Source organism: Bison bison, unplaced genomic scaffold (genome assembly GCF_000754665.1).
Source record: "Bison bison bison isolate TAMUID 2011002044 unplaced genomic scaffold, Bison_UMD1.0 scf7180017864093, whole genome shotgun sequence".
In the NCBI taxonomy this organism is placed as follows: domain Eukaryota; kingdom Metazoa; phylum Chordata; class Mammalia; order Artiodactyla; family Bovidae; genus Bison; species Bison bison.
The window spans coordinates 2,710,636-2,724,043 of record NW_011494665.1 but is presented as its reverse complement, the minus strand read 5'-3'; the positions used below and the strand labels follow the sequence as shown (position 1 = coordinate 2,724,043).

The following is a 13,408-nucleotide window of genomic DNA, read 5'->3' as shown; positions in this document are numbered from 1 at the left end:
GTGTGAGAAAGCTGATGATTTCAAGGAGATTTAAAAGAGCCCAAGTCCTTTCCCACTCCCAGCATCCACCGGCCACCTTTCTGCAGAACTTCCAGGTCCTGAGTCAGAGACACCTGGTGAGAGACGGCAGGAAGGACAGACGCTTCGGGACTCAATGCTTAAGTATCCAGATAGTCACCAGCCCAAGATCTTTGGTGGGGGCTTGGAAAGTGATGCAAGATCTGAATCCTCCAAACCAGCACCAGACTGGGGCCCCCAGAGACCTTTTCATAGGGTGAGTACATCTGGGCCTGAAGTGGGAGCTGTGGAGAGACTGACTTTAAGGACTGGAAACCTTGCTGGAATCTAACAGACTTGGGTTGTATTTGTCTGTTTTGTATATTAAGCTTTGTGTAGGATTTTCTTTGGTAGGAAATGGGAGTTCTGCTTTTTGTTAAAAATTACTGTAGACGATGCTTGGAGAAAGCAGAAATGTTGAAGGAGGACAGAAAAGTGTCAGTTCAGGAATGCTTTTTGGTAGAGAAATACATGAATCAGGTAGGAAGGAGGAGGAGTGAGTAAAGAAAGCCATTCTGCTGGGATCATTTCTCCTGAAAAAAAGTGGTTTTGGAACTTGGAAATAGTTTGGGTTCTGGGGCCCTTCAGATTTCAGATTGAAAGGTGTCATTTGACCTACTTTGGCTTCTTCTACAGTTTGATGATACGTGGCCTGTGACCCCCCACTCTAGAGCCAGAGAAGACAATGGTGAGTCTGGAGGGAGACGACATTTACTAGCCTTTGGTCTCCCTCGCTGAAATTTCTGTCGCCACGTTTGTCCCCTTCTTCGCTTTGGACTCTTTCTTGTTTCCTTTCTGTGCCCTTCTAGATCTTGATTCCCAGGTTTCTCAGGAGGGTCTTGGCCCAGTTCTGCAGCCCCAACCCAAATCCTATTTCAAGAGTGTCTCTGTGACCAAGATCACTAAGCCAGATGGGGTGAGTTGGGAGAGTCGGGTAAAGGCAGCTGTGACCAGAGAATGTTCTGGAAAGGGGGACTATGTAAAGAAACCAGTGAACTCACCTTTAGTGATGTTAGGGATATGGTGGGGGGACTTCTCCTTGTAGACTGTAGAGGAGCGCCGGACTGTGGTGGACAGTGAGGGCCGGAAAGAGACCACGGTAACCCATCAAGAGGCAGGCAGCAGTCCTAGAGATGGTAAGTGAAGAATATAAACCAAAGGGATCCATCTCTTAATTCCATGGGAAAGGGAACCGTTTCTCTCCTACCCTTTAACATTACTGCCCTCCTTTGCCCCTTTCCAATCTCTTTCATTTAGCCTGTATCACTTGTTCCCTTAGATCCAGAATCACCAACACCTCCATCCTTGGATGATTCCTCTTCCATCCTGGATTTGTTCCTAGGACGTTGGTTCCGGTCCCGGTAGCCTTGTTAATTAATCTCAGAGGCCTTTAGATTCTTTCCACCTCCCACCCTTTCTCGGTATTAATGGGCTTAGTTGTCTTCCTGCCACCTCAGGACCTTGGGTGTGTGGAACAGTGAACTGAAGGTCTGTCAGTTTGTCAGTCACCCAAACTGACCAATAAAACCTTTATTTATGCTAATTCTTTGGTCTTCGTTTTGTCATGGCTATTCCACTTTCTCACACTATCCAGGGCTTCCCCAATTAACTTGGCCCACAAAAAATTATCTCTTTGCTTTACTTGCAAAACTGATTTTGATAAGTAAGGACCAGTTACCTTTAGGAAATGATTTTCCTTATGAATAGATGAGTAGTGTTATCTCCAGGGAAATTTCCACATGCGGATGCATCAGTTTTAAAAAAACTATGTATGTAAGTGTAGGGGAAAAACTGCTTCCCTTTGTGTGAAATTAATATGATTGGATAATTCAGAGAAAATATAACTGGCAAAGCATTATTAGTCATTTTAACAAGTGGTACTGGGAAAGCTGGACAGCTGCACACAAAACAAGTAGATCAGAACATTACACCAGATAGAAAAATAAAAAGATGTAAATGTAAGACATGGAGCCATAAGGCTTCTAGAAGAGAATATAGGTAAAACATTCTGTGACATAAATTGTAGCAATATTTTCTTGGATTAGTCTCCCAAGGCAAAAAAAAAAGCAAAAATAAATGGAGCCTAATTAAACTTAAAAGCTTTTGCAGAGCAAAAGAAACCAATAGATAGAACAAGAAGACAATCTATGGAATGGGAGAAAATACTTGCAGGTGATATGACTGACAAGAGGTTAGTAACTAAAATATATGAAGAGCTCGTAGAACTCAATATAAAAAAATCGAGTCAGGACTTCCCTGGTGGTCCAGTGGTTAAGATTTCATGCTCCCGATGCATGGGGCATTGGTTTGATCCCTAGTTGGGGAACTAAGATTCCACATACTGTGTGCCCCATCCTCCTGCCAAAAAAATAAAATAAAATCCCATCAAAAATGGACAGAAGACACGAACAGATATTTTTCCAAAGAGGACATGTGGATGGCTAACAGACACATGAAAAAATGCTTAACATAGCTAATTATTAGGGGCTTCCCTGGTAGCTCAGCTGGTAAAGAATCCGCCTGCAATGTGGGAGACCCCACTTTAATTCCTCAGTCAGGAAGATCTGCTGCAGAAGAGATAGGCTACCAACTCCAGTATTCTGGCCTGGAGAATTCCATGGACTATAGCCCGTGGGGTCACAAAGAGTCGGACATTGTTAGACTCTAGCTAATGATTATAGAAATGAAAATCAAAATCACAATGAGGTATCACTTCACATCTGTCTGAATGACTCATCAAGAAGTCTACAAATAACAAGTGTTTGAGAGGATGGTGTTGGAGAAGACTCTTGAGAGTCCCTTGGACTGCAAGGAGATCCAACCAGTCCATCCTAAAAGAGATCAGTCCTGGGTGTTCATTGGAAGCACTGATGTTGAAGCTGAAACTCCAATACTTTGGCCACCTCATGCGAAGAGCTGACTCATTGGAAAAGACTCTGATGCTGGGAAAGATTGAGGGCCAGAGGGGAAGGGGATGACAGAGGATGAGATAGTTGGATGGCATCACCAACACAATGGACGTGGGTTTGGGTGAACTCTGGGAGTTGGTGATGGACAGGGATGCCTGGTGTGCTGCAGTTCATGGGGTCGCAAAGAGTCGGACGTGACTGAGCGAGTGAACTGAACTGCGAGGATATGGGAAAAAGGGAACTCACACTGTTGATGGGGATGTAAATTGATGAACCCACTATGGAAAACAATATGGAAATTCCTTAAACTGAAAATAGAGCTACCATATGATTCAGCAATTCCATTTCTGGGTATATATCAGGAAAGAATCAGAACAGTAGTTTGAAAAGGTACGTGCATGCCAATGTTTATAGCAGAAGCATTTACAATAACTAATACATGGAGGCAACCTAAATGTCCACTGACGCTTGGACTAAAATGATGTGTGTGTGTATTTATATATATGCATATGCTAGGTCGCTTCAGTTGTGACCCACTCTGTAATGCTATGTACTGTAGCCCTCCAGGATCCTTTGTCCATGGGATTCTCATATACAGTGGAATATTACTTGGGCATAAAAAAGAATGAAATAATGTCATTTGCAGCAACATGGATGGTTGTAGTGATTATCATACTAAGTGAAGTAAGCCAGACAGAAGAAGACAAATACCATATGATATTGCTTATGTTTGAAATCTAAAAAAAAGATACAAATGAATTTATATACAAAACAAAAATAAACCCACAGACATAGAAATCACCTATGATTACCAAAGTGGGGATGTGGGGGAGGGATAAATTAGGAGTTTGAGATTAACATACATACAATACTGTATAAAAAGTAGATAACCAAGCACCTACTGTTTAGCACAGGGAACCATACTTTATTTTGTAAAAACCTATAAGGGAAAAGAATCTGAAGAAGATTATACATACATAACTGAACCATTTTGCTGTATACCTAGAACTAACACAACATTGTAAATAAATATACTTCAATAAAAAATTTTTTGCAATATGTGATTTCTGCAAGGAAGTAAAAAAATCTGTACAAATCTTTTGATGACATCATTTTGAATTTAATAAGTGACATTTGATAGTTTTAAAATGGTGTATATATATATATATATATGGAATGGAATATTAGCCTTTAAAAAGTAAAATATTAATACTGCTATTTACAGCAATGTGTATGTACCTAGGGAATATTATGTTTAGTGAAATAAGTCAGTGAAAGACAAATACTATATAACATTTATATGTGGAATTTAAAAAATAACACAAAAGAATGTACATAAAAGAGAGAGACAGACTCACAGACTTAGAAAACAAACTTATAGTTATCAAAGGGCAGAGGGATGGAAGGAGGACAAATTAGGAGTAAGGGATTAACAGATACAAACTACTTTGAATAAAACAGATAAAGTAACGAAGATTTTTACTGTATAGTACAGGGAATTATACCCATTATCTTATAATAACCTATAATGGAATATAATCTGCAAAAAGAATTACTTTTCTGTATACCTGAAACTAATATAAGTCAACTATACTTCAACTTTTAAAAATTACTGGATATTTTTCTCATTAAAAAACTTTTTAGCATTATGGTTTAGAATGGCAGAGCTTATAAATCTACCTCTGTTCCTTCTGGAAACCCCAATAAAATGATAAAGGGATTTGGGGGGGCACAGCTTGTGGAATCTTAGTTCCCTGACCAGGAATTGAACCCAGGCCCCCCAGTAGTGAGAAGATGGGGTCCTAACCACCGAACTGCCAGGGAATTCCCTAAAGAGGTTTTTCTAAAGGCATACATATCACAAGAACACATATCTCAAAACACAAGAGACAGTCCCCAAATTATGATGATTTGACTTACAAATTTTCAGTTTCATGGTGGTGCAAAAGTGACATGTGTTCAGTAGAAACCATACTTCACATTTTGAGTTTGGGTCTTTTCCAGGCTAGTGATATGTGGTATAGTACACTCTCATGATGCTAGGTAGCGATGGCATCACAGGGGTCAACAATGGTGCTGTTTGTCACTTTCAGCATGGTATCCAATAACATGAGATAGTCAACATTTTATTATAAAATAGGCTTTGTGTTAGATGACTGTGGCCAACTGTAGTGTTCTGAGCATGTATAACGTAGGCTAGGTTAAGCTGTGATTTTCACTAGGTTAAATATATCAAAGGCATGTTCAACTTATGATGAGTTTATAGAGACAAAACCCCGTGGTAAGTTGAGAAAGATCGGTATTTTTGCTTTAAGTTTTTTTAAGTTTTTATCTTTTTTAAGATTAAAATCAGGACTTCCCTGGTGGTCCAGTGCCTAAGACCCCAAGCTCCCAAGGCAGGGGGCCTGGGTTCGATTCTTGGTCAGGGAACTCGATCCCACATGCTGCAACCAAGAGTCTGCATGTTGCAACTAAGGATCCCAGTGCCACAACTAAGACCCAGCACAGCAAAATAAATAAATATTCTTTAAAAAATAAAATAAAATCCACTCAGAATTTATCTCCCTATATGGTATGAATCGGGGGACCAACTTCATTTTTTTTTACCTTTGGAAAATATATACAAACATATGTACAAATGTTACAATTTCCAGTCTTTTCTATTAATCTGTTTGCCTATCTTTGTGCCTGTATCACAGTTTTAAGTACTATAGTTGTATTTGGTAGACTATGTCCTCTCACTTTTTTTCCCCTAACTTTTCTAGTGTATAAGAACGCAATTGATTTTTCTAATCAGCTTTTTAGAGTACCACTGTAAACACAAATGGAGCTAGAGGCTACCAGACATCTGTGGGCAGCTTTTAAGATGAAGGATGTAGAATCACAAACAGAAGAAGCAACTTGGAAGAAACAGAGACTATGCAGAAAGATAAAAATTTAGCAAGCACACAAAACTTTACTATATTGGAAATAGGAGATGATATACCCATAAACCAGAACAAGAAGCTACAAAAGAGGAATAAACAAAATAAGAGGAAATTTGAGGAGTTAAAAAAAAATGACAGAAATGAAAAACTATTAACAAAAGATTTTGATGATAAAGTTGAAATCTCCAAGACAGTAGACCAAATAACAGAGATAGAAAATAGGAGGAAAAAAGCAAACTAGAATGGTATAACTTATCAGTAACTTGAGAAAATATCCCAGAAGGAAAGGATATTACTTTCTAACATGAAAAGACTCACCACATGCTAGATACCAAGGATGAAAATAAACCCACTCCAAGGCACATCATAGGAAATTTCAGAACACTAGAGTTGAAGGAGAATCCAAATAATTTCAGACAGAGAAAAAAATCAGAGGATGAGAAATCACAATATTCTCAAACTTTAACAGCAATACTGGACTTAAAAGACAAGATAAAATACTGAAGGAAAATTGTTTCCAATCTAGAATTGTATATCCAGTTAAACTATGAATTAAATATGGCAATATAATAGTCATGTTTAGACATGAAAGAAGTCTAAAAGAGAGATAGCTATAAAAAGATATTTAATAGAAAAGACTGATGCTTTCTCACTAACATTAGGAACAAAGCCAGGCTATGTGCTCTTACTACTATTGAACATCATACTAGATGTTCCAGCTAGGATAATAGGGCCAGAAAATGAAATGAAAGAGTTGCAATGGAAAGAAGGAAGTAAAACTATATTTAAAGATACCATGATTTTATATGTAGAAAAAGAATCCTAAGGAATAAACAACAGAAAAATTACTAATAGTAATAAATGGCACCGCCTATTCAATGGACATGAACTTGGGCAAACTCTGGGAGATGGTGAGGGACAGGGAAGCCTGGTGTGCTGCAGTCCATGGGGTCGCGGAGAGTCAGACATGACTTGGCGACTGAATAATAACAACAATAAATGAGTATCACAAGGTTTCAGGATATAAGATCAATATACCAAAAAAATGTATTTCTATATATTGGCAACAATTTGAAAATGACAGTAAGTCATTCACAAGAGCATAACTAATAGTAAAATATTTAAGAATAATTTTGGAAGAATAAGTGCAAAAGCTTACCATTGAAAACTGCAAAAATTGCTGAGATAAAATCTAAATGAAAGGAGAGCAATACCACACCCACAGTGTGTGCTATGTCGCTTTAGTCGTGTCTGACTCTGTCTCACCCCATGGACTGTAGCCTACTAGGCTCTTCTGTCCATGGGGATTTTCCAGGCAAGAGCCCTGGAGTGGGTTACCATGCCCTCCTTCAAGGGATCTTCCCAACCCAGGGATTGAACTCATGCCTCTTGTATCTCCCACATTGGTACGCAGGTTCTTTACCACTAGCGCCACCTGGGCAGCCTCCTTGGAACACAAACAATATTAAGATAGCAATTCTGCCCAAGCTAAGCTAAGCTAAGTCACTTTAGTCGTGTCCAACTCTGTGCGACCCCATAGACGGCAGCCCACCAGGCTCCCCCGTCCCTGGGATTCTCCAGGCAAGAACACTGGAGTGGGTTGCCATTGCCTTCTCCAGTGCATGAAAGTGAAAAGTGAAAGTGAAGTTGCTCAGTCGTGTCCGACTCCTAGCGACCCCAAAAGTACCTATAAATCAAATACAATTTATTTGTATACAAATTTATTTATATACAATAAATTTAATGCAATGTTTTAACATGTAAATTAACAAGCACAGCTGTTTCTCATTTTTTGTTTGCTTATTCTTTTTTTTTTTTTTTTGGCCTTCCCACACAGCTATTGGCATCTCAGTTCCCCAACCAGTGTTCAAAGCCATGCACCCTGAAGTGGGAGTGTGGAGTCTTCACCACTGGACCACCAGGGAAGTCCCAACAGTTTCTCCTTAATATGGGGTCCTGTTTTGGAAGGGAGACTAGGTGAGTTAGTTTTAAAAAGTCATAGGGAACTGACTGCTACATCCCTTTCAGATCATTTTCTATAGGCTTCTTCAAATCACCCACTTTTGGAGGAGAAATTACAAAAATAAAACTTACCTTTCTTCTTTAAAATGATAGAAGAGAGAGAGAGAGCGGGGAGGTTTTGATGAGTTTTAATATTCTTCAGCCTGAAAGGCTCAAGGAGGGTGGCCCATAGGAGGCAGTGTGTAGGGCTGGGAGAACTATATGTCTTAGATTGGGTCCCCCTAGAAACAGACTCTTATATGGACACTTTAATGCAGAAGGTTTGTTTAGGAGTGCTCTTGAGAGAAATACCTGTAGGAAAGTGAAGAAATGAAGATTCCACAAAGGGAGTGGCTGACACAGTGTGGTTGCCATTGAATCCTCAACTGATCCTAGCATTTTACAGGGAGTTCTGGATGGCTCAGTGGTAAAAGAACCCACCTGCCAATTCAGGAGACACAGGAGACATGGGTTTGATCCCTGGGTCGGGAAGATCCCCTGGAGAAGGAAATGGCTACTCACTTCAGTACTCTTGCCTGGAGAATCCCATGGACAGAGAGGAGCCTGGCTGTCTACAGTCCATAGGATCCCAAAGAGTCAGACATGACCGAGTGACTAAAAAGTAACTGGAATGGAGATAATTCTTCTGAATTGTCCCAAATTAAAAGGCAAAGGAAAGATACACCCATTTGAATGCAGAGTTCCAAAGAATAGCAAGGAGAGATAAGAAAGCCTTCCTCAGTGATCAGTGCAAAGAAATAGAGGAAAACAACAGAATGAAAAAGACTAGAGATCTCTTCAAGAAAATTAGAGATACCACAGGAACATTTCCTGCAAAGATGGGCTCAATAAAGGACAGAAGTGGTATGGACATAACAGAAGCAGATATTAAGAATAGGTGGCAAGAACACACAGAAGAACTGTACAAAAAAGATCTTCACAACCCAGACAATCATGATGGTGTGATCACTCACCTAGAGCCAGACATCCTGGAATGTGAAGTCAAGTGGGCCTTAGGAAGCATCACTATGAACAAAGCTAGTGGAGGTGATGAAATTCCAGTTGAGCTACTTCAAATCCTAAAAGATGATGCTGTGAAAGTGCTGCACTCAATATGCCAGCAAATTTGGAAAGCTCAGCAGTGGCCACAGGACTGGTCAGTTTTCATTCCAATCCCAAAGAAAGGCAATGCCAAAGAATGCTCAAACTACCTCACAATTGCATTCACCTCACACGCTAGAAAATAATGCTCGAAATTCTCCAAGCCAGGCTTCAATAGTACGTGAACCATGAACTTCCAGTTGTTCAAGCTGGATTTAGAAAAGGCAGAGGAATGAGAGATCAAACTGCCAACATCTGCTGGATCATTGAAAAAGCAAGAGAGTTCCAGAAAAACATATTTCTGCTTTATTGACTACGCCAAAGCCTTTGACTGTGTGGATCACAACAAACTGTGGAATATTCTGAAAGAGATGGGGATACCAGACCACCTGATCTGCCTCCTGAGAAATCTATATGCAGGTCCAGAAGCAACAGTTAGAACTGAACATAGAACAACAGACTGGTTCCAATTGGGAAAGGAGTACATCAAGGCTGTATATTGGCACCCTGCTTATTTAACTTATATACAGAGTACATCATGAGAAATGGTGGACTGGATGAAGCACAAACTGGACACAAGATTGCTGGAAGAAATATTAATAACCTCAGATATGCAGATGATCACCACCCTTATGGCAGAAAGTGAAGAGGAACTAAAGAGCCTCTTGATGAAAATGAAATAGGAGAGTGAAAAAGTTGGTTTAAAACTCAACATTCAGAAAACCAGGATCATGGCATCTGGTCCCATCACTTCATAGCAAATAGGTGGGGAAACAATGGAAACAGAGAGAGACTATATTTTCCTGGGCTCCAAAATCACTACAGATGGTGACTGCAGCCATGAAATTAAAAGACACTTGCTCCTTGGAAGAAAAGTTATAACCAACCTAGACAGCATATTAAAAAGCAGAGACAGTACTTTGCCAACAAAGGTCCGACTAGTCAAAGCTATGGTTTTTCCAGTAGTCATGTATGGATGTGAGAGTTGAGCTATAATGAAAGCTCAGTGCTGAAGAATTGATGTTTTTGAACTGTGGTGTTGGAGAAGACTCTTGAGAGTCCCTTGGACTGCAAGGAGATCCAACCAGTTCATCCTAAAGGAAATCAGTCCTGAATATTCATTGGAAGGACTGATGCTGAAGCTGAAACTCCAATACTTTGGCCACCTGATGCGAAGAACTGACTCATTTGAAAAGACCCTGATGATGGGAAAGATTGAAGGTGAGAGGAGAAGGGGACGACAGAGGACGAGATGGTTGGATGGCATCACCGACTCAATGGACATGAGTTTGAGTAAACTCTGGGAGTTGGTGATTAACAGGGAGGCCTGCCGTGCTGCGGTTCATTCAGTCGCAAAGAGTCGGACACAACTGAGCGACTGAACTGAACTGAACTGAAAAGGCAAAGGGGCCTGGACTTTGTATCCCTGAATCAGCCCATTGTTGACTTCAGGAAACCTTCTGGGATAGAGTGAGACAGCTCAATGTGTCTGAGCTAATTTCTAGTTGGGAGGCAGCTGAGAGCCGTCAGCAATGGATCTTCCCAGCTGCTGGGACATAGGCTCACGATCTTAAAGCAAGGATCTGGGTGAAGCACTGTGGTGTCTACTACCATTTACCACTACCACTGCTTGGACCCATACTTATGGTTAGTTTACCCAGTTAAGGGGAAAGTTTCTATAGGACTCTGATTGGTTTTATTTCTTGGAGGAAATTTAAGAGAATGTTTAGTGGAAAAGTCTACAGCCTTAACTACTGCAATTGGTTTTGAGGCTCTAATGGATTCTTATTATCCCCTCTTCTGCACCACTAACTCTAGATTTTCCTTATCTTTGGTGAGCGCCTCTGCTGGTCTAGGCAGCTGGATAGTGGGATGACCCCGGCCTTCACCTGAGAGTGCCCTTGGTTACCATGCCCTTCCCAGGCTGTGGCTGCTATGTTTTTCTATTTACTGTTAAAACTGAGCATAGGAACAGCAAGGGTGGATGACCTGAATGCCAGCATTTTCTTCCTGGCTCCCTCATGTAGCTGCAGTCGTTCATCCTTCATCATAGTCAATTACTCCAGCCAGTATGAGGACTTCTTTTCTTGCCTGCTGGTCTCTTGCTACCAAGACCCCAAAGTTATAAGGGGATTCTTACTGTGACCCCTGGAGGAAGCATTACATCTCTGGTTTTCAGGACTTCTGGACCTCAAAATCAAATTCCCCACGTTTCATTGTGAGTGAGGATAAGTGGAGGCTACTTGATTTCTATCCTACATCCATGCAATCAATTCCCAGATCCATGTAATCTTCCTACTGGGGATACAGAATCATACAGTTGCCACTGATTTAGGGTATATATTATATTCTGGAGGATGGTACCTCATCCTTTTGGGATTTCATCTTGAAGCTGTGTCTTTAAGAGGTCAGCAAACTGATCTATCAGACTGGTGGCCTCTGGGTGGGGCAGTGTAAGATCAATGGATCTTTGGGTCATGTTCCCACTGCCACATCCCCTTTACTGTAATGTGGATCCCTTTGTCTAAAATTCTATAATGTGGATTCCATATCAATAGATCAAGTACTCTATAAGTCCTTATAGAGTGGTATTAGCAAGACCCTATGGGCAGGAAAAGCAAGCCTATACTCAGAATATGTGTCAATTCCAGTCAAAAGTGATGGGAAATCTAGTGTCCCCAACTTATCCCTAATTATCTACTTCTTCTCCTCAAGAGACTGCAGCATGTTAGGGGCTCACTGCTAGTATTTTATATATACATATATTATATATATATATATATTTATTTATTTGGCTGCACCAAGTTTTAGTTGCGGTGTGCAAATTCTTAGCTGGGGCATGGGGGACCTAGCTCCCTGACCAGGGATCGAATCCAGGCCCCCTGTACTGGCAGCTTGCAGTCTTAACCACTGGACTACCAGGAAGTCCTGTAAGTGTTTGTATTTTTACTGGTCATTGCATGTTGGCAGCAGCAGTAGCTAACTGAGTCTTGGTGAGTCGGAGCTCATGCTGCTGGGCCCATGGATAACCTCTGTGCTACCCCCAGCCACTCTACTCAGTGTATCCATCACACAGAACTGGGTGCTTGATGATGGACAGTGGCTAAGTCTTCCTGCCTTCTTGGTTGTTTAGTGTCTCGTCTGTGATGAATGCTTTCTTTCTCTTTTTCCCTTTTCGGGTTGAGCAGTGAGGCTGTGGGATCTTCGTTCCCCAACCAGACATCAAACAGGCGCCCCCTCCTCCAGAGGAAGCAAGAGTCTTAACCACTGGACTGCCAGGGACGTCCCAATGGATGCTTTCTTGGTGGGTGTTAACGTGTGTTAGAAAGACCTTTACACTTCAAGACTACGCCTATATGTCCATCCACATCTCATCCTCAGGCCTTCTTGTCCCTAATCTTTCATTCTTTGTCTTTTCAAGCCCCTGACCAGACTACCAGGCTAGTTGTGACTATGTATATTCTCACCTTCTCGTTCCACAAAAAGTGGATGATCAGATGTACTGTCTAAATCTCTGTCCCTTGGAAGGATCTCTCCTCACCACTATCTTTTAGGGCCACTCCTGATGGGTTGCAATGCAGCAACAGTCAATTTTTGGCTTTTACCCACATACCACGCCAACTCATGTCTGAACAAGTTTCAGTTCAGTTCAGTCGCTCAGTCGTGTCTGACTCTTTGTGACCCCATGAATTGCAGCATGCCAGGCCTCCCTGTCCATCACCACTCCCGGAGTTCACCCAAACCCAAGTCCATCGAGTCGGTGATGCCATCCAGCCATCTCGTCCTCTGTCATCCCCTTCTCCTCCTGCCCCCAATCCCTCCCAGTATCAGAGTCTTTTCCAATGAGTCAACTCTTTGCATGAGGTGGCCAAAGTACTGGAGTTTCAGCTTTAGCATCATTCCTTCCAAAGAACACCCAGGACTGATCTACTTTAGAATGGACTGGTTGGATCTCCTTGCAGTCCAAGGGACTCTCAAGAGTCTTCTCCAACACCACAGTTCAAAAGCATCAATTCTTTGGTGCTCAGCTTTCTTCACAGTCCAACTCTCACATTCATACATGACCACTGGAAAAACCATAGCCTTGACTAGACAGACCTTGGTTGGCAAAGTAATGTCTCTGCTTTTGAATATGCTATCTAGGTTGGTCATAACTTTCCTTCCAAGGAGTAAGCGTCTTTTAATTTCATGGCTGCAATCACCATCTGCAGTGATTTTCGAGCCCAAAAAAATAAAGTCTGACACTATTTCCACTGTTTCCCCATCTATTTCCCATGAAGTGATGGGACCAGATGCCATGATCTTAGTTTTCTGAATGTTGAGCTTTAAGCCAACTTTTTCACTCTCCTCTTTCACTTTCATCAAGAGGCTTTTGAGTTCCTCTTCACTTTCTGCCATAAGGGTGGTGTCATC

The 13,408-nt window shown here is 41.2% G+C and overlaps 1 protein-coding gene across 1 annotated transcript in view; it reads left to right on the top strand.

The window, feature by feature from the left end:
- Positions 1–1,600, top strand: part of HAX1 (HCLS1 associated protein X-1) — a 2,640-nt gene extending 1,040 nt beyond the window's left edge. Inside the window, 5 exon segments of the mRNA XM_010838351.1 lie at positions 87–274; positions 694–745; positions 867–973; positions 1,103–1,193; positions 1,337–1,600. Coding sequence (XP_010836653.1) covers positions 87–274; positions 694–745; positions 867–973; positions 1,103–1,193; positions 1,337–1,422 — 524 coding nt within the window. The 3' untranslated portion in view covers positions 1,423–1,600.
- The last annotated feature ends 11,808 nt before the right edge of the window (positions 1,601–13,408 follow it).